Source organism: Leptodactylus fuscus, chromosome 2 (genome assembly GCF_031893055.1).
Source record: "Leptodactylus fuscus isolate aLepFus1 chromosome 2, aLepFus1.hap2, whole genome shotgun sequence".
NCBI lineage: Eukaryota > Metazoa > Chordata > Amphibia > Anura > Leptodactylidae > Leptodactylus > Leptodactylus fuscus.
The window spans coordinates 90,558,482-90,584,246 of NC_134266.1; the positions used below are offsets into that span (position 1 = coordinate 90,558,482).

A 25,765-nucleotide genomic window follows, 5' to 3' on the forward strand; every position below is an offset into this window, starting at 1 on the left:
GTTGGTCAGTGCCTATGGAAATCTAGTGGACTGTCAGAAGCTGTCCTGAAGACCCTCTCCTGTGTCAGAGCAGAGTCCAACAACAGAAATAGAATAGGTAGAGTCTTCAAGGAGTGGTCCTCCAGTGAGGAAGCTGATGGGTCAAATACTTCTACTAGAGTGATTCTTGACTTTCTTCAGGACGGCTTGGATAAGTTCCCCTGCCACTATGGTACAGCTCTCAGCCCTGTCTGCCTGTATAGGCAGGCCTCTGTCTCAGGATCCCTTTATCTCTAGATTCCTTAAGAGTGCTATGAGACTTAGGCCAGTGGTCTCAGTCCCTGTTCTATGGTGGGATCTAGCCATAGTTCTCATGGGTCTCTGTGGTCCACCCTTTGAACCTTTGGAAGAAGTGGAACTTAAATTCCAGTCCTATAATACCACTTTTTTGCTTGCCATCACCGCAGTATATATAGTCCCACTCCAATTGGCTCCAAAATATATGATGGATGGACAAAACAGAAACAAAAATCAAATACTCAATCACCTTTCCTCTGCAGTGTTCTCTTCAGCAACAGGCAGGCATGATGTCACTACATCACACCTACTACTCACAAGACACGGAGCAGAGATAGAGGTCAAATAGTGAACCAGGGAGTGGATGGATTACTGCTTCACTATTTCCCAAGAAAAGAGAAACCGAATAATCCAGCTCATCGATAGTGGCCTCTCGGCTAAGAAAATTGCTAAACTACATCATGTGCCATGACAGTTGAAAGAATGTACAAAATGAAGTCCGTCTATCCATTCAAAGCCAAGAGGTGGATGTCCTGACAAAATATTGGAGTCAACAAGTCAGCTCATCACAAGGCATATCCGTTCTGGTGCGACAAACACTGTAGTGAAGGTGGCTCGTATACTTTGTAATAGTGAGATCACGGACATCCATGCAAGCAATGTGCAAAGCGTGTTACACAAGTCTGGAATGGTGGCCTGAAAAAAGGTGAAGAAGCCTTGATTTCAATATCATCATAAGAAGTGTTGGCTCAAGTTTGCAAAAAAAAGTATGAAAAGAGGAGAATAGAAGATTGGAAATGGGTGATTTGGAGCAATGAGACAAAAGTCAATAGACTGGGCTTTGATGGATGCAAATGGGTCTGGAAAAAACAAGGAAAAAGGGTGTTAATGGATCGAGACATTGAATAAATTGGTGGAGGAACGCTGATAATATGGGGTTGTTTCACAGCCAAAGGTGTTGGATACTTGACCAGGATCAATAGTGATCTCAATGCTGAACTGTATATGAGTATCCTACTAGATGAGTTACTTCGTACACTTGAATACTATGGGTATGAAAAGGAGGATATGTCGAGATTAATGAAGAAATGGTTCAATGCTAATAAAGTAGACGTGCTGGATTGGCGTCCCAGACCGCAACCCAATCAAATACTTGTGGTTAACACTTATGACACTAGTGATAATGAAACAAATATGCATTATATTACAATTATATATATATATATATATATATATATATATATATATAATTTATATTTATTTTTTATTTTCTTAATTGTCAGACCAATTGTTTGATTAGGTCCTAAAAGTACTAGTACTATCCAAATTCCTGACTTACAAAGAGTCATCCACCAGCACATGGGGAGGAAACCTCTGGAGAGCCATGACTGATGGACTGCCATTCCCTCTGGGAATTAAGGTGCTGAAAAACAAACAAACAGTAACATCAAGCAATGTTGCCTTTGCTACAAATGATTGAGCATGAACCTGTATTAACTCAATATGTAAGACCCTTTTACAGGGACCAGTGATTGGGCTTGTTCATTACTATTGTCCTGTGTAAACAGGGCACCAACCAACAAAAGAGTAAAAATGTATTTGTTGGTTGATAGGATTTAATGATTGTCCAAGACATGCTTCACATATGTGTATGTAATGTCTGTCCATGACTGCATTCACTGCATAGATCTGTGTAATGTCACCACAGTGACTGTCCAAGACTTCCTTCCAAAACATTACAGTAGTGACTATCTAAGACAGCCTTCCCAAACTCATCCGCAGTGATTGTCCAAGGCAGCCTTCCTAAACAGCATTGCAGTGACTGTCCAAGACCGCCTACCCAAACTCCTCCACAGGGGCTGTCTGAGACTGCCTTCCTATCAGCCTTCCTAAATACATTTGTAGTGACTGTCTGAGGTTGCCTTTCCAATTGTCACAGCAGTGACTGAGACAGCCTTCCCAAATGCTTCCAAGGAGACTGTTTGACTTTCCAAACATCACTTCAGTGACTTTCTGAGACAGCCTTCCTAAACTTCACCGCAGTGCCTGCCTGAGACGGTCTACCCAAACGCCTCAGCAGTTAGTCTGGTGGCATCTGGTGATAGATTACTTATCCCAGGATATACTTAGGAAAGCAGGGTATCTCGGCTACCTTTGTATGTAAATTAGGATGGATCACAGGAGCTGCAGCTGGAGGGTGCGCATCTCTGTGCCAACAGGACAAGATTGCAGCAGGTGCAGTGTGTGTGTGTGTGTGTGTGTGTGTGTGTGTGTGTGTGTGTGTGTAATACAAGTTGTGGCATTATGACATCACATCATGAGCTAACAGTTGATGTTGTTCTTACTAGCTGAGCTGTGATTGGTCACTGTGGGCAACATAGTCTTTTTAGCTGAGCTGTGATTGGTCACTGTACAGCAAAGGTAATATCACTGTTTGGGCATGCGCAGACTTGTATAACTTGCAGATTTTCTGCCAGGCACAATATCTGCAGCATATTTTAGTCTGGTTTAATGGTTTAACTCTCATTGGCAGACCATAGAAAAATCTGCAGAGAAAAACTGTGGTGTGGACTTGCATCTTATTACATCATTTTCATAAAATACACCTTTCTCTAAGGAGCTGTCTAGTGAGAAGGGGACTGGTGACAAATATGAGACCAAGCCTCAAGGATTTTCAATGTAACTTATACTGTAAAATAAATGACATATTACATTGTACATATTCAAATGCATTTCTTAAGTGATCTTGCTAAATGCACCAGAGAAGACGCGGCTTCATATGGTAGCCCTGGCTAATAGAGTTGGTTTTAAGAAACGCAGGATAACCCTTCTATTTAGGGGCATGCATAGAAAACTGCGGGTCAATGTGCGAGAACATTTATGACCTCCTTGTTTTCTAACACATAGAGCACCCTCTTATATTTCTTTAACAGTCAACCAGTAATTCTTAGAAATGAAGTTCATTATCTAAAGCAACTAATAGACAGTTAAGACGATACAGGTCAGTTTGACAAATTGAGTAATGTCCTTTAAAGGGGTTGTCTAGGAAATTCTTCAGCAAAGAGGACATGCAAAGTGAAAAAAAAACCAAAACATACTTACGCTGGGTTCACACCTGCGTTCATGTCTCCGTACTATGGTTTCCGTCTTCTGCATGGCAGAAGACGGAAACCACAGACCGGGTCCGGCCGTGCGCGGCGGTGAGCGTTTTAGGCTCTCCGCCGCGAAACCAGATTTTTTTATCCGGACACAGAGTAGTGCATGTCCGACTCTGTGTCCGGATTATAAAACCCGGTTTCGCGGCGGAGAGCGCAAAACGCTCACTGCCGCGCACGGCCGGACAGCTTTCTCACCCATTCAAATGAATGGGTGAGAGTCTCCTGCAGGCTTCCGTCTCCTGCATCTGTTTTATGCAGGAAACGGAAACCTGCAATAAGGACCAATGAACGCAGATGTGAACGAGCCCTTACCTGTCCCTGACACTTTGTTGTCTCCCACCATGGTCCAGCCTTGCTGCTCCAGATGGTCTTGTTCCAGAAAGAATCCTCAGTGCTAAGCTTAAAGGGATTGTCCAGGAATTGGATAAACTGATTGGGGGGGGGGGGGGGGGGGCTTGGTCCTCAGAAGTCCTGTACCTCAAGTGACCACTGAGACAGATCAGCTGCCTCAGCAGTTGCTGGAGAGGGACTGGTGACATGTGTGAATGACATCCCTGGTCCCTCTCCAGCAACGTGAGACAGGTGAGTATGTTTTTTTAAAAAAATGTAAATGTTACTTCTGCTCTGGTTCCCTGAGATTATTCCTATTCCTAGAAAACCCCTATAAGAATAATGTCCTATAGAGCAAACAATATAATGTCCCATAGTGCCCTCTTCATATAATGTAATGTCCCATAGTGGCCCCTTCCTATAATATACTGTCCCATAGTGGCCTCCATACACTATAGTGTCCCATTCTGTACTCTTTACATAGTATAATGTCCTGTAGTGGCCTCCATAAAACATAATGTCCCATACTAGCCCCTTCACACAGTATAATGACCCACAGTGGCTCCTTCACATAGAATAATGTCCCATAAGAGCATCTCCACATAGTATAGCATCCCATAGTGGCCCACACCAGTTACTTGCCACAGGTTAGATTGAACAAGCATCACATGCTTGAAACAAAGTTGTTTACCCACAATTTTGAAAAGGTGCCAACACGTTTATCTGTCCAGCTTTTTGAGTTTTGTGTGAAATTATGTCCAATTTGCCTTTTTTTTGGTGTGTGTGTTGTCCAATAAAGGAAATAAACATGTATAACAAAACATGTAATTGCAATCATTTCCTGGGTGAAATACTTCATTATATAAGACAGCATATTATTTTTAGTTTTTGAATTTTATTGTCAAAAAACCTAGCAGAAATTTGTTTTCTCTTTGCATCCACAGGATGTGCTACAACAGTTCTTGTCACGTCTGCTGGGATGGGTGAGATGGTTCTTCAGATCCTAGTAGGAATGGTAAGATTACATTATGTTTGTGCAGAACGTTATATTATATACACTTGGGTTGATAGTTCTACTAGGGGTTTTTTTTTTTTTCCTTCACACCTTTCTAGAGCGATAACTTTTTTTACCCCATAAACATAGCTTTATGAGGGCTTGCTTTTAGGGGGATGAGTTGTATTTTTTGATGGAACCATTTAATGTTTCATATAATGTATTGAGAAACTGAAAAAAGTATATTTTTGTGTGTGAAATGGAAAACAAATTACAATTCTATATAATTAGGGGGGCCGGGGTGTTTTAAAAGGAACATATTACCAATTTTTAACATTTATTTCTTTAAACTAGGTATTGAAAAGTATCTCTTCTTCTCATCTATTATTTTCTTATTGTAATTTTTTTTATTCTGTTTTCTGATGATTATGGGGCATGAGCTTCTCCCACTCTATGTTAACAGCATTTAGTGGTATTGTAACGGTCTGGGTCTGGTTTGGAGTCTTACGTTGCTACTACTTGAGGGCTGACTTGCTTGCAAGGCTGATAACGTAGTCAAGAGGAAGCCAGTGGTCGATGCACAAGATGAGAGTCAGTATTGGAGGAGAAGGCAAATACCGTAGTCAGGAGCAAGCCAGTGATGCATAAGATGAGCATCAGTGTTATTAATGGGTTAATAAATGCATCCATATACCTTTTAGCATGTTTTGAGTGATTTCTCGGTGTCTCTGGTAGCTCCTGGTGTCTCCTGCTATTGTTTACATCCTTCTGCATCTTGCTATGTAATTTCCATAGTAACTCCTCTCACCTTACTCCCCTCCCTCTCCTTCCTCTCTCCTCCCCATATACCATCTCCCTGTCTCTCTAGGTATCCCGCCCCTCTCTACCTACTGGACCCAAACCCCGACCCGTATTATATACTTAACCTTCACACTTTTTTTGCGGCACCAGGTGTACTTTTTAGTTGTGCCATTTTGGGGAATTGCTATTGCTTTGATTGCTTTTTATTCAAATTTTTATCAGAGGCAAAACAGTGAGTAAATGGCAGTTCGGCACTTTTTTTCCTGCTATGGCGTTTTACTGTATGGTAGAAATATTTTTATAGATTTGTAGACTGGGTGTTTTCGGATACAGGGATACCTAATGTGTATGTGTTTAACTACATCTTAGTACTTTTGTATGTGTTCTTGGGAAAGGGGGTGATTTGGACGTTTAAGATATATATATATATATATATATATATATATATATATATATACAGTCCTATGAAAAAGTTTGGGCACATATAGACATGGATTACTTAAGCATGAAGACTACTTCCTTACGGTGTGACTGTCACTCTAGATGACTGTTACAGTCCTATGAAAAAGTTTGGGCACCCCTATTAATCTTAATCATTTTTAGTTCTAAATATTTTGGTATTTGCAACAGCCATTTCAGTTTGATATATCTAATAACTGATGGACACAGTAATATTTCAGGATTGAAATGAGGTTTATTGTACTAACAGAAAATGTGCAATATGCATTAAACCAAAATTTGACCGGTGCAAAAGTATGGGCACCTTAACAGAAAAGTGACATTAATATTTAGTAGATCCTCCTTTTGCAAAGATAACAGCCTCTAGTCGCTTCCTGTAGCTTTTAATCAGTTCCTGGATCCTGGATGAAGGTATTTTGGACAAACAATTCAAGTTCAGTTAAGTTTGATGGTCGCCGAGCATGGACAGCCCGCTTCAAATCATCCCACAGATGTTCAATGATATTCAGGTCTGGGGACTGGGATGGCCATTCCAGAACATTGTAATTGTTCCTCTGCATGAATGCCTGAGTTGATTTGGAGCGGTGTTTTGGATCATTGTCTTGCTGAAATATCCATCCCCGGCGTAACTTCAACTTCGTCACTGATTCTTGAACATTATTCTCAAGAATCTGCTGATACTGAGTAGAATCCATGCGACCCTCAACTTCAACAAGATTCCCGGTGCCGGCATTGGCCACACAGCCCCAAAGCATGATGGAACCTCCACCAAATTTTACAGTGGGTAGCAAGTGTTTTTCTTGGAATGCTGTTTCTTTTTGGACGCCATGCATAACGCCTTTTTTTATAACCAAACAACTCAATCTTTGTTTCCAAAATGAAGTTGGCTTCTCCAAATGTGCTTTTGCATACCTCAGGCAACTCTATTTGTGGCGTACGTGCAGAAACGGCTTCTTTCTCATCACTCTCCCTGACAGCTTCTCCTTGTGCAAAGTGCGCTGTATTGTTACCGATGCACAGTGACACCATCTGCAGCAAGATGATGCTGCAGCTCTTTGGGGGTGGTCTGTGGATTGTCCTTGACTGTTCTCACCATTCTTCTTCTCTGCCTTTCTGATATTTTTCTTGGCCTGCCACTTCTGGGCTTAACAAGAACTGTCCCTGTGGTCTTCCATTTCCTTACTATGTTCCTCACAGTGGAAACTGACAGGTTAAATCTCTGAGACAACGTTTTGTATCCTTCCCCTGAACAACTATGTTGAACAATCTTTGTTTTCAGATCATTTGTGAGCGGGCTGTCCATGTTCGGCGACCATCAAACTGAACTGAACTTGAATTGTTTTGTAGAAAGAAATGGTCCAAAATCCCTTCATCCAGGATCCAGGAACTGATTAAAAGCTACAGGAAGCGACTAGAGGCTGTTATCTCTGCAAAAGGAGGATGTACTAAATATTAATGTCACTTTTCTGTTGAGGTGCCCATACTTTTGCACCAGTCAAATTTTGGTTTAATGCATAAACCTCATTTCAATCCTGAAATATTACTGTGTCCATCAGTTATTAGATATATCAAACTGAAATGGCTGTTGCAAACACCAAAATATTTAGAACAAAAAATGATTAAGATTAATAGGGGTGCCCAAACTTTTTCATAGGACTGTATATATATATATATATATATATATATATATATATATATATATATATAAACGTATATATGTGTGAAGGGTGGGGTGTGGGAGGACAGGTATATTCCAGCCAGGCAGTTAAAGGCTGTTTGTTAAAGACCCACACCAGGGAGATCAGCTGACTAATCTACCTTAGTGATTCCCCACATATGGTGCTTCGGATGCGGGCATAAGTGCAGTGAGACATACACGAGCTGAAACAGAGAAGCACAGATATGGAGAATGTTGTGAAGCAGCTGGTACTAGCTAGTCAGCAGCAGCAACAAGCTATGGCGCTACAGCGAGAGACTAACCATCAGTTGCAGCAGAAACTTGCAGAGGTTAATGCAGTACAACAAGAGGCTAACAAGCTGTTGCAGCAGAGACATGCAGAGGCCAATGCAGTGCAATGGGAGACCAACCGGTTCTTGGCCAAGCAGATGTCCATGGCCACTCAGCAAAAGGCCAACCCAGTAAAGCCAGAGCGAGACGCGCAGGAAAGAAGTCCGTAAAGCGTTGACCAAGATGATGTCAGAGGACGACGTAGAGGCCTATCTGACTGGGTTTGAAAGAGTGGCCATCCGTAAGAGACTTCCACAGCAGCTCTGGCATGAGGTGTTGGCACCTTTCTTAGTTACTGGGCCTCAGCAAGCCTATTTTGATCTGAGTGAAAAAGATGCATGTGACTACGAGTGGGTGAAGGCGGAGATCCTGGCCCGACTGGGTGTGGATCAGCATGTCCGAGCGTAAAGAGTCCACGATTGGGAATAACAGGAAGCGTTACCACCAAGGTCACAAATGCACTACCTTGTATAACTTGTCTGTAAGTGGCTCCAGCCAGAGACATTAACCCCAGCACAGAATGTGGAGTGGATCTTAGAAGACCAGTACCTGAGATCTCTACCGGGTAAGATCCAGCAGTGGGTGGGGCATGGAGACCCAAGTAACGCCAATGCATTGGTGGGGTTGGTGGAGCGATACTGGGCTACACAGTCCCTTAAGAAGGAGCTCCCCCAGATCCCACAAGCTCCCAAGGCCTGGAGAGCCAATATTCCTCGGGCTCCCCAAGATAAGGTAGTGACCCAGGGGAGAAGGACTGTCACCTGCTGGGATTGCCACGAACCGGGGCATATTGCGGCTAATTGTCCCCATGCCTCTGAGCCCATGGACTGCAGCCTGGGTCGGAGGGTTTCCCTCTATGCCACCCCAGACACTGCTGATGAGCGCCACCTGTGCCACTGTGTCTGGGTGCCCAGTGGTGGCACTACTGGATTCTGGCAGTCAGGTTACCCTTGTTAATGGGACCTGTGTTAACCACAGGACTGTCACCGGACGCACAGTTAGGGTCCTTTGTATACATGGAGAAATAAAGGACTACCCAACTATAATTGTCTCCATCCAGACTCCCTGTGGAGAGTTCTGACACAAGGTAGGTGTTATTAAGAACTTACCCCATGATCTCAGTCTGGGACATGACTTTACCATGTTTTGGACTCTGTGGCAGGGAAAGTAAGGGTCAGAGGACACAGCCCCAAGAATACCACAAGTGTTGTCTGGTCAGATCCTTGAGCCTAAGCCTAATAACCAGGACTCTCGAGTTCCTGCCGTATGGGTGACTATGTTAAAAGAGGATTGTAGCACTATGTCTCCCCTAGAGGTCATGGCAGGTAAAGCTGAGGAGGTTGGTACTGAACTTCAGATGTCTGATTTGAAAGTGTCTCATGATAATTTTGGTAGTGCACAGCACTAGGATCTCACACTGCAGAGGGGCCTGGGAAAATGCTGTTCTTTTTTATTTTTATTTTTTTTTAATGTAGATTGTAAGCCCTATATATGGATCACAATGCACATTTTTTTTTATTTTTATTTTCCTATCAGTATGTCTTTATAGAATGGGAGATAATCCATGAAAACACAAGGAGAACATACAAACTCCTTGCAGATGTTGTTCCTGGCAGGATTCCAGTGCTGCAAAGCTGCAGTGCTAACCACTGAGCCACCGTGTTGCCCCCGGAAAATGTTGTTATTGTCAATGATGCGTCTCGGTGCCCAGGCGCTGATGAGGTGTTCCCCCGCATGGCTGTCAACCAGGAGTTGTTATACCGAGTTGACAGGGTGCAGGGTGAGACCTTAGAGCAGTTACTGGTACCCCAGTCTTATTGCCGAACGGTGCTGGAGTTGGCACATAAACATGTGCTAGGGAGTCACCTAGGTACCACAAAACGCTGGACTGCATATTGCAGCGGTTTTATTGGCTGGGGGTATATCAGGAAGTTAAAGTGTTTTGTGAAACATGTCCGGAGTGTCAGTTGCATGCCCCCATGGCACATTTTTGAAGCCCCCTGGTACCTCTGTCCATTATTGAGGTGCCCTTTTAGAGGATTGCCATGGACTTGGTAGATCCTTTAGTTAAGTCCACTTGGGGGCATCAGCAAATTTTGGTAGTCATGGACTATGCTACCCGATATCCTGAAGCCATCCCACTACGGCACACGTCGGTGAAATTGATAGCAAAAGAGTTGTTCACCATATTTTGACGAGTGAGTATACCCAGGGGCGTAACTACCGTAGAGGCAGCGGAGGCAGCTGCCACAGGGCCCGGGCCATTAGGGGGCCCAGTGACAGCCGCTACCGCTGCATTTTTTAAAAAAATAATTTTTTAAAATAGGCCGTTACGGGCCCTATTCACTTGCCGATCCTGGCTGGGCCAGGATCAGTAAGTGACACTGCGGGCCCCACAAATACTATCATTATACTCAGGGGTCTTTGCAGACCCCCCGAGTATATAATGATCGGAGGCCCGGGAGAGGTAAGGGAACGTAACAAACACTGTTACTTACCTCTCCACGATCCTGCCAGGCCTCCTTCCTGACGTCCTTTCTGTCGTCACATGAACCCAGCCTGCGTCCCGGGTCATGTGACGTCTGACGTCATTTCAGAAGGACGGCAGCGGAGAAGACCGCGTAGGAGCCGGGGACAGGTAAGAAACAGTAATTTTTTTATCTTTTTATTCCCCCGGGTCTTCGATTATTATACTCTGGGGTCTGAAAAGACCCCAGAGTATAATAATTGTTTATGGGTGTCCACAGTGGGACATAATACTGTGTGCAGGGGACACTATGGGGGATAATACTGTGTGCAGGGGCCACTATGGGGGATAATACTGTGTGCAGGGGACACTAAGGGACATAATACTGTGTGCAGGGGCCACTATGGGGCATAATACTGTGTGCAGGGGCCACTAAGGGACATAATAGAGTGCGGAGGAGGGGCCAGTAAGGGACAAAATACTGTGTGCAGGGGCCAGTAAGGGGCATAATACTGCGTGCAGGGGCCACTATGGGGGATAATACTGTGTGTAGGGGCCACTAAGGGACATAATACTGTGTGCAGGGGCCACTATGGGGCATAATACTGTGTGCAGGGGCCACTAAGGGACATAATAGAGTGCGGAGGAGGGGACCAGTCGAGGTCTTCGACGTCAGTGTCGGTTGGGGGGGGACCCCATGTCAAAAGTTCGCCACGGGGCCCCGCCATTCCTAGTTACGCCACTGAGTATACCCAATGAGATCCTCACAGATTAGGGTACCCCATTCATGTCTAAACTCACCAGGGAATTGTGTAAACGTTTTAATATCAAACAATTGCGTGCATCTGTTTACCATCCTCAGACAGACGACTTACTAGAACGGTTTAACAAAGCCTTAAAAAAATATGCAGAAAAAGGTGGTGGGCAAGGATGGAAAAGACTGAGATGTTCTGTTACCCTACTTAATGTTTGCCATCCGTGAGGTACCGCAGGCTTCCACTGGGTTTTCTCCTTTTGAGTTGGTCTACAACAGACATCCTAGGGGCCTGTTGGACCTAGCAAAAGAAACGTGGGAGCAAGAACCCACCCCCACAAAAGTGATCTTGAACATATTGCTGGTATGCAGGACAGGATAGCGGCAGTCATGCCCATGATTAGAGAGCATCTGCAGGAGGCCCAAAAGGCTCAAAGCCATGTTTACAATAGGTCGGCAAGGGTAAGGACCTTTAAACCCGGTGACCGAGTACTTGTACTCATTCCCACAGTGGCATAGTGGAGAGCAAGTTTCTTGCCAAATGGCAGGGCCCCTATGAGGTAATAAAAAAGATAGGGGAAGTGAACTACAAGGTTCGTCAGCCAGATAGGAGAAAACCTGAGCAGATTTATCATGTTAACTTACTGAAAGTGTGGAAAGACCAAGAGAGTCTGCTTACAGAAAGATCTCCAGGTCAACGCTATCCGGGCATGGCCTCGACCTCTGAGCACCAAACAAGTTGGGACATTCCTGGGCACAGTTGGGTATTACAGGCGGTTTATAACCAACTTTGCCATGGTATCTGCTCCCCTGACGGACCTTCTAAAGGATAAAAGTTCCGTTATGGTGCAGTGGAATGACCAGGCCGAAAGTGCTTTTCAGGCACTAAAGGTGGCCGTGTGTGGATCTCCTGTGCACATTATGCCCAACTTCAGCAGAGAGTTTGTGGTACAGACAGACGCATCAGATGTAGGGCTGGGAACTGTCCTGTCTCAGGAGGTGAATTGAGAAGAGCATCCAGTCACCTACCTGAGCAGGAAACTCACACCAGCAGAAAAGAACTACAGCATAGTGGAGAGTGTCTGGCCATAAAATGGACATTAGAGGCCCTGAGGTACTACTTGCTGGGGAGGCAGTTCTATCTGAAGACCGACCACTCACCCCTCACCACTCATATATGAAATATATTCTCACAAAACATTTGCAGTGTCCCTCACTCTGAGCCTAGATAAATAAAAATACACATATGCATATAAATATATAAATATATAAACATATAAAAATAGGTAGAATGGCAGGTCTTAAATATGAATGTTCCATTACACAAGTATTTATCGTTGTTTGTCATTAATCCAGCAAAGTCAAACAAAGTTGCTACCCCAGCTATTGGTGATAGTTGTAGCTACATAAAGTGACCAACTGTAATATAATGCAGGTCAGCAAATGTTCTAATAATAAAAGAGTAGGGTAACCAAGTATTTCATAGGCATGGCTCAGACAATAATGAAATATATAAATAAATAAATAAATTACTGTACCAGACAAGGAGTTAGGAGCATGAATCAGGAGCAGGAGCTTCCTTGTACGAGTAGAATGTGATGCACAGCGTGGAGTGTATGGGCTACGTGTGTAACGCGGGCTTATTACACCTGGGCGGGCTTGAGGGGAGGGTCACGTGCCAGGTGTTGCTAAGAACTCCCCGTTACTTACTTAGAACTCAAGCCTGAAGGTCATATATTATACAATCCACATAATGACTGTGGATTGTAGAGACATCCAGCTTATTTGAATAAAATTGGATCGCTACTCCGAGATGCTCGTGTCTAGGGAGAGCGGTCGGGCCCGCTCGTGTGTTTAACCTAGTGCGCATGCGTATTGCACGGCACTAGGTTACGGGAAAAGCCGAGCCGAGTCGACGAACGACCGCTCGTGTGTCGGGTTTAATACGCATGCGCGTACTCGTCCGGCCGCATAACCGGCACTAGCAGTACACTGGCATGTCCTGCCTATTGGATTCTAACGGCAGTTAGTTTAGACGGATGTCAATTAGTGTGAACCGCATACTGACATGTCTTGCCTATTAGATTCTTACAGCAGTTGTTTAGATTGATGTCAATTAATATAAGTAAAATACTAAGGGCCATTTAAGCCTCTATGGAGTTAATATTTAAGCAAACCATAACATGGAAGCAGCGGACCCTGATGCTGCTTTACAAACCATAGATATTTCAGATGTATACACATCATTCTGATGAATTAAAAGATTCATTGCCAATACAATATTATTGTCAAAGAATTACATTTAAAAACAATTATCTTTTTTAACAAAAGTCTTGGTCCTAAAATAATGACATTTGTAAACATCCACCTAATTATTAGTATGAATATAATAAAAATAGTAGTGTAATAGTGAAAAATGGACAAAAAATTAAAATTAGAATCAAAAAATTCCATAAATATAAGAACAAAAGTTAGAGTGTACTAACATAGTAATATATCAAGAGATTTTTCTAAAAACTGAGATCATAGTGGTTACTCTTTACTTCTCTATGCTTAACAGCCAACATGTAATATATAAACATATAATAAATATATAAAGGGACTTAGTAGGAAATATCCTCCAGGGCTTCATTAAGACCCTCAGGATGGAGGGTATTTAATTTAAATATCCAAAACATCTCTTTCTTTTTTAGTGCCTCGAACCGGTTGTAAATGCTGGTAGGTATTTGTTCGAGTGGAGTTACAATAAAATTGGAAAAACTGCACCCATGTTTGATCTTGGCATGTCTGGAAACACTATGCTTTTCGTACCCGTTGGAGACATTGGAGCAATGTTTCTTAATTCTGTCTCTAAGGGACATTGTTGTCCGTCCTACATACTGTAGGCCACATGGGCAGCTTAGAATATATACAACGTATGAAGATGAGCAGTCTAGTCTCGATTTGATAGAGAATTTCTCGTTTGTGGATCTACTGGTAACCTCACTTATATTATGTGCTATATTCAAACAACACTTACATCTAGAATGTCCACATTTGAAGCTACCAGCGTTTCCACTGATATATGAAAAATTGGTACTGGTTCTTGTAGAGGATCTTAGTTTACTTGGGGCAATAATACTCTTTAGAGTTCGAGCCCTCCTAAAAGTCATCTTGGGTTTTTTTGGGATTACTTTTTTCAGGAATTGGTCATTAGCTAAAATATGCCAATGCTTCTCCAAGATTTTCCTGATGGAACTGTGGGCTATATTAAAAGTTGTTATAAAGTTGTGTTTGAATTCATTTTCTTTTTTGGTAATTTTTTTGGGGACAAGGCATTCCTTTTGACTCAAATTTGCTGTTCTAGACTGAGCTTCTTTTATAAGAGAGGCTGGATAATTTTTGTCCTTAAATCTTGAAGCCATAATCTTACTCTGAGCCACAAAGTCCGATTGGTTTGTACAATTCCGTCTCAATCTTTTGAAAGGCATACAAACGAAAACATTTTTCAAAAAAGTAGATAGTAATAGTCTTTTGAATTTTAAAAGTCTACACTACCATAAGTGGATTAAGAATGTCCCATACGGACAATTCAAAAGATTGAGACGGAATTGTACAAACCAATCGGACTTTGTGGCTCAGAGTAAGATTATGGCTTCAAGATTTAAGGACAAAAATTATCCAGCCTCTCTTATAAAAGAAGCTCAGTCTAGAACAGCAAATTTGAGTCAAAAGGAATGCCTTGTCCCCAAAAAAATTACCAAAAAAGAAAATGAATTCAAACACAACTTTATAACAACTTTTAATATAGCCCACAGTTCCATCAGGAAAATCTTGGAGAAGCATTGGCATATTTTAGCTAATGACTAGAGATGAGCGAACAGTGTTCTATCGAACACATGTTCGATCGGATATCAGGGTGTTCGCCATGTTCGAATCGAACACCGCGTGGTAAAGTGCGCCAAAATTCGATTCCCCTCCCACCTTCCCTGGCGCCTTTTTTGCACCAATAACAGCGCAGGGGAGGTGGGACAGGAACTACGACACCGGGGGCATTGAAAAAAATTGGAAAAAGTCATTGGCTGCCGAAATCAGGTGACCTCCATTTTAGACGAATAGTGGATTTCAAATCCGGGTCATATGAGAATGTGAACTTTGTGACTATGAGACAGGGATAGCTGTACAGGCAGGGATAGCTAGGGATAACCTTTATTTAGGGGGGAATGTTATTAAAAATAACTTTTTGGGGCTCTATCGGGTGTGTAATTATGATTTTTGTGAGATAAACTTTTTCCCATAGGGATGCATTGGCCAGCGCTGATTGGCCGAATTCCGTACTCTGGCCAATCAGCGCTGGCCAATGCACTCTATTAGCTTGATGAAGCAGAGTGTGCACAAGGGTTCAAGCGCACCCTCGGCTCTGATGTAGCAGAGCCGAGGCTGCACAAGGGTTCAAGCGCACCCTCGGCTCTGATGTAGGAGAGCCGAGGGTGCACTTGAACCCTTGTGCACCCTCGGCTCTGCTACATCAGAGCCGAGGGTGCGCTTGAACCCTTGTGCACACTCTGCTTCATCAAGCTAATAGAATGCATTGGCCAGCGCTGATTGGCCAATGCATTCTATTAGCCTGATGAAGTAGAGCTGAATGTGTGTGCTAAGCACACACATTCAGCTCTACTTCATCGGGCTAATAGAATGCATTGGCCAGCGCTGATTGGCCAGAGTACGGAATTCGGCCAATCAGCGCTGGCTCTGCTGGAGGAGGCGGAGTCTAAGATCGCTCCACACCAGTCTCCATTCAGGTCCAACCTTAGACTCCGCCTCCTCCAGCAGAGCCAGCGCTGATTGGCCGAATTCCGTACTCTGGCCAATCAGCACTGGCTAATGCATTGTATTGGCGTGATGAAGCATTGCTGAATGTGTGTGCTTAGCACACACATTCAGCTCTACTTCATCGGGCTAATAGAATGCATTGGCCAGCGCTGATTGGCCAGAGTACGGAATTTGGCCAATCAGCGCTGGCTCTGCTGGAGGAGGCGGAGTCTAAGATCGCTCCACACCAGTCTCCATTCAGGTCCGACCTTAGACTCCGCCTCCTCCAGCAGAGCCAGCGCTGATTGGCCGAATTCCGTACTCTGGCCAATCAGCACTGGCTAATGCATTGTATTGGCGTGATGAAGCAGTGCTGAATGTGTGTGCTTAGCACACACATTCAGCTCTACTTCATCGGGCTAATAGAATGCATTGGCCAATCAGCGCTGGCCAATGCATTCTATTAGCGTGAACTGAGATTGCACAGGGGTTCTAGTGCACCCTCGGCTCTGCTACATCAGATTGCTACATCTGATGTAGCAGTGCCGAGTGTGCATCAGATGTGTAGTTGAGCAAAACTGACTCAGCACTGCTAAGTCTCTGCATTCGCATAGGAATGCATAGGCCAGCCTTCGGCCAATCAGCGCTGGCTCTGCGGGAGGAGGCGGAGTCTAAGGTCGGACCTGAATGGAGACTGGTGTAGAGCGATCTTAGACTCCGCCTCCTCCAGCAGAGCCAGCGCTGATTGGTCGAGTTCCGTACTCTGGCCAATCAGCACTGGCCAATGCATTTCTATGGGGAAAAGTTAGCTTGCGAAAATCGCAAACTGACAGGGATTTCCATGAAATAAAGTGACTTTTATGCCCCCAGACATGCTTCCCCTGCTGTCCCAGTGTCATTCCAGGGTGTTGGTATCATTTCCTGGGGTGTCATAGTGGACTTGGTGACCCTCCAGACACGAATTTGGGTTTCCCCCTTAACGAGTTTATGTTCCCCATAGACTATAATGGGGTTCGAAACCCATTCGAACACTCGAACAGTGAGCGGCTGTTCGAATCGAATTTCGAACCTCGAACATTTTAGTGTTCGCTCATCTCTACTAATGACCAATTCCTGAAAAAAGTAATCCCAAAAAAACCCAAGATGACTTTTAGGAGGGCTCGAACTCTAAAGAGTATTATTGCCCCAAGTAAACTAAAATCCTCTACAAGAACCAGTACCAATTTTTCATATATCAGTGGAAACGCTGGTAGCTTCAAATGTGGACATTCTAGATGTAAGTGTTGTTTGAATATAGCACATAATATAAGTGAGGTTACCAGTAGATCCACAAACGAGAAATTCTCTATCAAATCGAGACTAGACTGCTCATCTTCATACGTTGTATATATTCTAAGCTGCCCATGTGGCCTACAGTATGTAGGACGGACAACAATGTCCCTTAGAGACAGAATTAAGAAACATTGCTCCAATGTCTCCAACGGGTACGAAAAGCATAGTGTTTCCAGACATGCCAAGATCAAACATGGGTGCAGTTTTTCCAATTTTATTGTAACTCCACTCGAACAAATACCTACCAGCATTTACAACCGGTTCGAGGCACTAAAAAAGAAAGAGATGTTTTGGATATTTAAATTAAATACCCTCCATCCTGAGGGTCTTAATGAAGCCCTGGAGGATATTTCCTACTAAGTCCCTTTATATATTTATTATATGTTTATATATTACATGTTGGCTGTTAAGCATAGAGAAGTAAAGAGTAACCACTATGATCTCAGTTTTTAGAAAAATCTCTTGATATATTACTATGTTAGTACACTCTAACTTTTGTTCTTATATTTATGGAATTTTTTGATTCTAATTTTAATTTTTTGTCCATTTTTCACTATTACACTACTATTTTTATTATATTCATACTAATAATTAGGTGGATGTTTACAAATGTCATTATTTTAGGACCAAGACTTTTGTTAAAAAAGATAATTGTTTTTAAATTTAATTCTTTGACAATAATATTGTATTGGCAATGAATCTTTTAATTCATCAGAATGATGTGTATACATCTGAAATATCTATGGTTTGTAAAGCAGCATCAGGGTCCGCTGCTTCCATGTTATGGTTTGCTTAAATATTAACTCCATAGAGGCTTAAATGGCCCTTAGTATTTTACTTATATTAATTGACATCAATCTAAACAACTGCTGTAAGAATCTAATAGGCAAGACATGTCAGTATGCGGTTCACACTAATTGACATCCGTCTAAACTAACTGCCGTTAGAATCCAATAGGCAGGACATGCCAGTGTACTGCTAGTGCCGGTTATGCGGCCGGACGAGTACGCGCATGCGTATTAAACCCGACACACGAGCGGTCGTTCGTCGACTCGGCTCGGCTTTTCCCGTAACCTAGTGCCGTGCAATACGCATGCGCACTAGGTTAAACACACGAGCGGGCCCGACCGCTCTCCCTAGACATGAGCATCTCGGAGTAGCGATCCAATTTTATTCAAATAAGCTGGATGTCTCTACAATCCACAGTCATTATGTGGATTGTATAATATATGACCTTCAGGCTTGAGTTCTAAGTAAGTAACGGGGAGTTCTTAGCAACACCTGGCACGTGACCCTCCCCTCAAGCCCGCCCAGGTGTAATAAGCCCGCGTTACACACGTAGCCCATACACTCCACGCTGTGCATCACATTCTACTCGTACAAGGAAGCTCCTGCTCCTGATTCATGCTCCTAACTCCTTGTCTGGTACAGTAATTTATTTATTTATTTATATATTTCATTATTGTCTGAGCCATGCCTATGAAATACTTGGTTACCCTACTCTTTTATTATTTAGAACATTTGCTGACCTGCATTATATTACAGTTGGTCACTTTATGTAGCTACAACTATCACCAATAGCTGGGGTAGCAACTTTGTTTGACTTTGCTGGATTAATGACAAACAACGATAAATACTTGTGTAATGGAACATTCATATTTAAGACCTGCCATTCTACCTATTTTTATATGTTTATATATTTATATGCATATGTGTATTTTTATTTATTTTGCCTTCTGTTGCATTTATTTATTATGCCATTTGTTATTTTTATTAGGGTATATTGTGTGTTTTGTGACACTTGAAAAAGGGGAATCCCCGAAACGCTGTGTTGTAGCGTCGTGTTTTTAAGAAAGTGGAATAAAGTGCGTGTATTGGTTTATCCCAAGAGAGTAGCGCGGTTTTCTTCATATCCATCGGTCATTCTCCTGCATCTTCTGTTCCCTAAGGGGTTCTGGATTGAATTACTGCTGCTGCCAATCTTCCTTGTATTGTATTAACAATCTATTCCTGTGGTTGCTCGGTATTATCATTTGTTCCTCATCACTCTGAGCCTAGTCCCGTTAGTTAGTGTCTCCAAACAATCAGACTTCATAACAATGTCATGGTGGTGGAGATGGCGGTAACTCTCACAGACTATCCTGCCTAATCTGCCTCCCATTGTTTTCAATTAGAGGTAGTAGTGGATGCACTCTGTGGCAAGATTGTGAGGAACGCTGTTTTTCAGTTTCTGTGAACGTATCACCATTGCTGATTTGCCCCATTGTATTAGGTTTCTGGCACAAATTTGACGTGATTAAGCGGAGACTCAGCCTTAGCTTTCTCTCATGGACACCCCAGGGGCATTTTCTGAACAGGTTTTTCAGCAGGAAGACTTCCCCAAATTAATTTCCAAAGGCCAACTTGCAAATACATCCTTAGGCTGAATTCACACGGAGTAAAGTGGAGCGCGATCTGGCATGTATACGGCGTGTCAGAGTTTGCGCGCTCAAAAAGAACCCATTGATTTCAATGGGAGTTAAGAGCGTATACGCTGCGTAATTTTGCACTTGTAATTTTGCTGGCGCAAAATTACGCGGCGTATACGCTTGTACCTCCCATTGAAATCAACTGGTTCTTTTTGAGCACGCAAACTCTGACGCGCCGTATACGTGCCCGATCGCGCTCCACTTTACTACGTGTGAACTCAGCCTTAGGGGGATATTCACAAGCAGGAATTTGACACTACATTTTTTATACCTGTTTTTTTGTACGAAATAGATGGAATTCAAGTGGTGCATTTCAGATCTGATGAGAAAACTATGCGCTGAGCTATCAGGTCTGATCCAGCATATTCTGGCATGGGGTTGTTTCTGTTGCCACAAGAATGAAATAAGACTGTTTATACTTGAGTGGAATCTCCTAGCAAATCATGGGCCAGCCTATATGCATCTTCTCACTGACTTGGCTAGTACTTTGCTGACATTAATGAAGTATTAATATCCTCTATAGACCATCAACCAGCACATACAGAGATAAATTGCTAAATATTTCCTCCATTGCAGGTCATCCAGACACAAGGCAGCTACAGCTTCTTGGTTTGTGGAATAAGTCTTTCTGTTTTGGCTCTGTCGCTGTATGTGGTCCTGGTCGTACTTGACAATATGCATCCAAGGAGCTTAGACGGTAAGGAGACCAGATTTATATTAAAGGGATTCTATCATTAAAATGATATTTTTTTCTCACTAACAAGTAGGAATAACATTAAGAAAGGCTATTCTTCTCCTACCATTAGATGTTTTCTCCGCGCTGCCATTTGGTAGAAATCCCGGTTTTGATCGGTATGCAAATGAGATCTCTCGCAGCACTAGGGCCGACCACAAAGCTGTGAGAAAAACCTCCAGCGACGCCTCTCTCTTCCTCTGGAACGGCTTCTCCCTGCGTCTTCTTCAGGCGCTGGCTTCAAGGCATGCGCAGTCGGCTCTGCTGTCAGTCATCGGGCAGAGCCGACTGCACATGCCCACGGCCATTTTCTTGTGGCCGCTTACACCAGCTTACTGTGTAAGCGGCCACAAAAAAATGGGTGCAGGCATGTGCAATTGCTCTGCCCAAGGCCTAAAGGCATAGCCGACTGCGCATGCATAGAATTTTGAACCCAGTGCCGGAAGACGACGTGGAGAGAGGCCGTTCCAGAAGAAGATAGAGGCGGCGCTGGAGAGTTATCTCGCAGCATTGGGAACGCCCCCAGTGCTGTTTGAGCGCTGGGGACTGCCCGCAGTGCTGCAAGAGAACTAATTTGCATACAAACAAAAACCGGGATTTCTACCAAACGGCGGCACGGAGAAGACATCTAAAGGTAGGAGAAGAATTACCTTTCTTAAGGCTATTCCTACGTGTTAGTGAAAAAAAAAAAAAATAGCATTTTAATGATAGAGATTCTTTCTCTTCATTCACACATGCTATTCACAGTCAGGACACCACTCTGTTCATTGGCAGGGGGGCTGTTGTCCATGGTTTATCTGCTGCTATTCAGGTCTGTGAAAAGCACATTTTTTTTGGTTTTCTATACTTTGTACATCTCAACCTTTTTTTTATTTTATTTTTTTATGGACCCCTAGACTTTTATCAGTGTGATGTATCAGTGGAAAAAAGGAACATGCTTCAGTTGTTTTTTTACGGATGTCCAGTCTGCAGAAAAAAGTCTGTTAGTGCTATTTAAGGAGTTTATAAGTGCACCCACATACTTTTAGCAGTGTTTGGAATGATTTTTGTGTTTCTCTGGGAGCTCCTGGCATCCCTTGCATTAGCTTAAATAGTGTAGATTCCTGTTCTTTTATCATACAACTACCATGATACATTACGATTCACTCAGATTCCTCTCCCTCTCTCATCCTCCCTCACACCCCTCCCTGTTTTGTTACCTAGTTTGTGGACTACTAGTCCTATCTAATTAACTCACAGCACTTTTTTTCTGCAGGCCCCGCTACATGGGCCCTTAGCTTGAATCTATACTTCAAAAGCTAAAAAGAGTACCACTCCTTCTCTTCTGAACCCTGCTGTATGCCCACATATACAACTTTTTCATACCTGTTTTAGTAGTGTGTATGTCTGTTGACACAAAATGGGCACAATATATTGGGCACTGAAATGGCAGATTTATTTAACTTTCAATCTGTGCCTTTATTTTTTGGAAGCAGTCTTGGGTTCAAAATGATAATACCCCTTGAGAAACCTCTTTAGATGTGTAGCGTTTAAAATAGTGTCATATTATGGGGGTGATTTATTTTATCTCACGGCCTCTACAAATGGCGGCCAATGCAGTGTAAATATCCAAATTAGGCCTCAAATGTACACATTTTGCCAAAAGTGAGCAAACCCTTTTAATTCAACTTATTTCTGCTGTGCTGTATCTGGGTTGTAGTAGTTGTAAGGGTGCGTGCTATTATATATGTTGTGCATACTGACAGGGTACGCATCATAAATAGCGATCTTTGACTAAAGTGACCAGGTTTGTTTTTTTTTCTTTTACAAATTGAATATTTCCTGATGCTATATTTGGTTGTGGATCTCTCATGTGTCTAACAAGTCTCATTTCTTTCTGCAGGCACATCAGGTAAAACGTCAGAACTTGGCAATGATTCAGAACGGTATCAGCAATAGTGAAGCCCCCAGACGATATCCTACATTGTTGTTCTGTGAACTTACTCTCTTAGGAGCTGCAAAACCCAAAGAGCTGTCTTCTATAAAGGCAACTAAAATGAACAAAGAAATAAAGCATATTGTGCCACATTACATTCTCATTTTGAGACTCTCATTAGGGCTCATGTACACAGACCGTGTAAAGCGGCACTTGGATCCTCTATGGCTATATGATATAAAGCAGTAGGCACTCAGTGTACCACCTTATAACACCACCATATTATGGAGATATTAATCTCTAAAAGCAATAACTACAGCTACATACTAATTAAATCCAGCATCAACTGAAAATTTTAGATCATAAGGAATATAAATATTTACTCAGACAAGTCAGGAGAGATGACAGGTCCTCTTTAGTGTCCCACGTTGCAGAAATGCAGCTTTTTTTGTTGCAGATTTTGCTACGTTCTTTTGAATGGCTACAAAAGGAATGGGAACTATAAAGGAAGCTCTTATACTTGTATCTTCTGCTCAATCTATTACTGGGTTTGGCTCAAATCGTGCAAGTGGTCTAACTTGTAGGCCGAGGACAGAGCCGACTGCGCATGCCCACAGGCCACAAGAAAATGGCTGCTTACTTACTGTGTAAGTGGCCATTTTTCTTGTGGCCTGTGGGCATGCGCAATCGGCTCTGCCCAAGGCCTACAAGTTTGGCCTCCTGCGCCGGAAGAAGATGCGTGAAGAGGACGTTCCTGAAGAAGATGGAGGCGTTGCTGGAGAGTTCTCGCAGCATTGGAGACGTCCCCACTGCTGCGAGAGAACTCATTTGCATACAGTCAAAAACCGGGATTTCAAGCAAACGGCGGCGCAGAGAAGATGACGAAAGGTAGGAGAAGAATAGGCTTTCTTAAGGCTATTCGGACACATTAGTGAGAAAAAAATGTTTGAAATGATAGGATTCCTTTAAGACCTTAAAAGGGTTGGCCACTTTCAGACCAATGTTACTGTTTGTATGATAAAAAGTTATACTATTTTCCAATATACTTTCTGTATCAATTTGTCACGGTTTTCTAGATCTCTTCCAGTGGATAAAATCAGTGCATGGTGATGTGCCGAACACAGATCCACAGCTCAGTTACATTGGTCTCTTAGTATTGGTCAGAAAATGGGCAACCCCTTTAAAAGGACATGATGCATCACTTTATACACACACTATATTCTGGTGCTGAGATTAGCTACTTGAAATGCAGTACTGAATGCCAAGTGCACTATTTTTTTTGCAAAGTGAGTTCCTAGTAATTTCCTATGGGACATATGACAATCACAGCAAAGAAACATTAAAATAAGAAGAGACTTTTACCATTCCATGAACTAGATTTATAGAAGTGCTGTATGCAGGGGAACACATGGCATCTCAAGAGGCCCCTCGCAAATGTATGTACCATTTAAGCTACACCCCCCTCTATCAGAACCACCCCATAAAAATAAATAAATAAAACAATCTGGACAAAATATTGCAGCATGTGATCCAGCGAAATGCCAGTCTTCCTATTCTACATCCATCCTAATTTCACACAGAACTTCTTCCCAGGTTATTGTCCCCTTCTGCCACTATCTATTGGATTATTCCATTAGGTGCTGGCTGATCTTGTTCTCACTGATCCCTGCTCCTGTCCATTTGGTTCCAGCCTGCCGCTACATACTACATCCAGCTGCTGAACAATACCAGGATGTGACATCCTTCAAATAAAACTCCCGAATCCACAACACTTATACTCTGCTCCATAGTTCCCTCTTTGAGAAGGCTGATGCCTCAACCATCTGCCCACTGAAAATTACTGACCATGTCCTGGTATCACTAATTTTTTTTTTTTTTTTTTTCTTTCAATGTAGATTGTGAGCTCCACATAGAGCTCACAGTGTACATTTTTCCCTATCAGTATGTCTTTTTTTGGAATATGGGATGGAAATCCATGCAAACACGGGGAGAACATACAAACTCCTTGCAGATGTTTTTTTTGCCCTTGGCGGGATTTGAACACCAGGACTCCAGTGCTGCAAGGCTGCAGTGCTAACCACTGAGCCACCGTGTGGCCCCATTTGGTATCGCTAACTTTGTAGCTGGCCCCACCAGCTGTGCCAAATATCTGAAAGTTCCCAACTTACCTGCACACTTTCCAGCATACTTAAACTAGCTGAGCAAATTTTCTAGAGGACAATATTGTACATATTGACGATCTTCCTTTCTTCTGGGTGGCCTCCAAGGCGGTGATACAAGATCACATGATTAATTATGCGAGTCATCTCTGCAAAAGGTTGTTCTGATAAATTCCAAACCCTACACAAAGAACTGCAGAAAGTACAAAGCCAGCCCATCCCCAGACAATGTGAAGGCTTTATGCCAGGCTAAGTCATTAATAGAGATGAGCGAACACTGTTCGGATCAGCCGATCCGAACAGCACGCACCCATAGAAATGAATGGAAGAAGCTGTGACGCTGACTTTGCCGGCGGCTGGCGTCACAGGTGTTTCCTTTCATTTCTATGGGAGCGTGCTGTTCGGATCGGCTGATCCGAACAGTGTTTGCTCATCTCTAGTCATTAATAATCACCTTTATTCAGGATTTTTTTTAGAAAAGGGTCAGGGTCAAGCAAAATGGCACACCATGGCCGCACAAAACAAACACTGTGGATGGGATAGCCAAGTGAGACCCCTATTGGCTAAACTCACATAACTTCCATCTACGTGGAGCCATATACTGAGTCTTTGAGGCCTGGAGGAAGGATCCTTGCATTTTAAAGTACAAAAAAACAAAACCCAAAACTCCCTCCAAGACCTACAACGCATGGGAGTTATTAGAATATACACTTAATTTATACAAATGCAAAGAAACTTCTTATAAAGGCCACAGCACAACTCCCATCCTGATGGAACAAATCACACATTAAATATCTAGGGATGAATATTGCAAGAATTCCTCCCAGTTATAGACTTTAAATATTAATAAGTACTGTATATCACCAATTTAGAACATGCATTATCCAAATGGAACAGACTGCCCTTGTCTTTTCTGGGAAAAGTAACCATCTTAAAGATGACAAAGATCCCTCACCTCTCCTATCTGATGCAGTCTCTAACCATATACCTGAGACAGGCGTTACCTGGCCAAATAAAAATAATCAATGATCTCATTTCCAATTTTAAAACAAACCAAAGTTACACAGGGGCCAAAACTTCTCCGATACCCGCATATAAAACCTTACTATGATTGTACGTG

The 25,765-nt window shown here is 42.8% G+C and overlaps 1 protein-coding gene across 1 annotated transcript in view; it reads left to right on the top strand.

Moving 5' to 3' along the window:
- Positions 1-22,628, top strand: part of SLC60A1 (solute carrier family 60 member 1) — an 81,591-nt gene extending 58,963 nt beyond the window's left edge. The window contains exons 9-11 of the mRNA XM_075264171.1: positions 4,709-4,779; positions 20,415-20,535; positions 22,454-22,628. Of these exons, the coding sequence (XP_075120272.1) occupies positions 4,709-4,779; positions 20,415-20,535; positions 22,454-22,509 (248 nt within the window). The 3' untranslated portion in view covers positions 22,510-22,628. The remainder of the gene's footprint in view (positions 1-4,708; positions 4,780-20,414; positions 20,536-22,453) is intronic.
- The last annotated feature ends 3,137 nt before the right edge of the window (positions 22,629-25,765 follow it).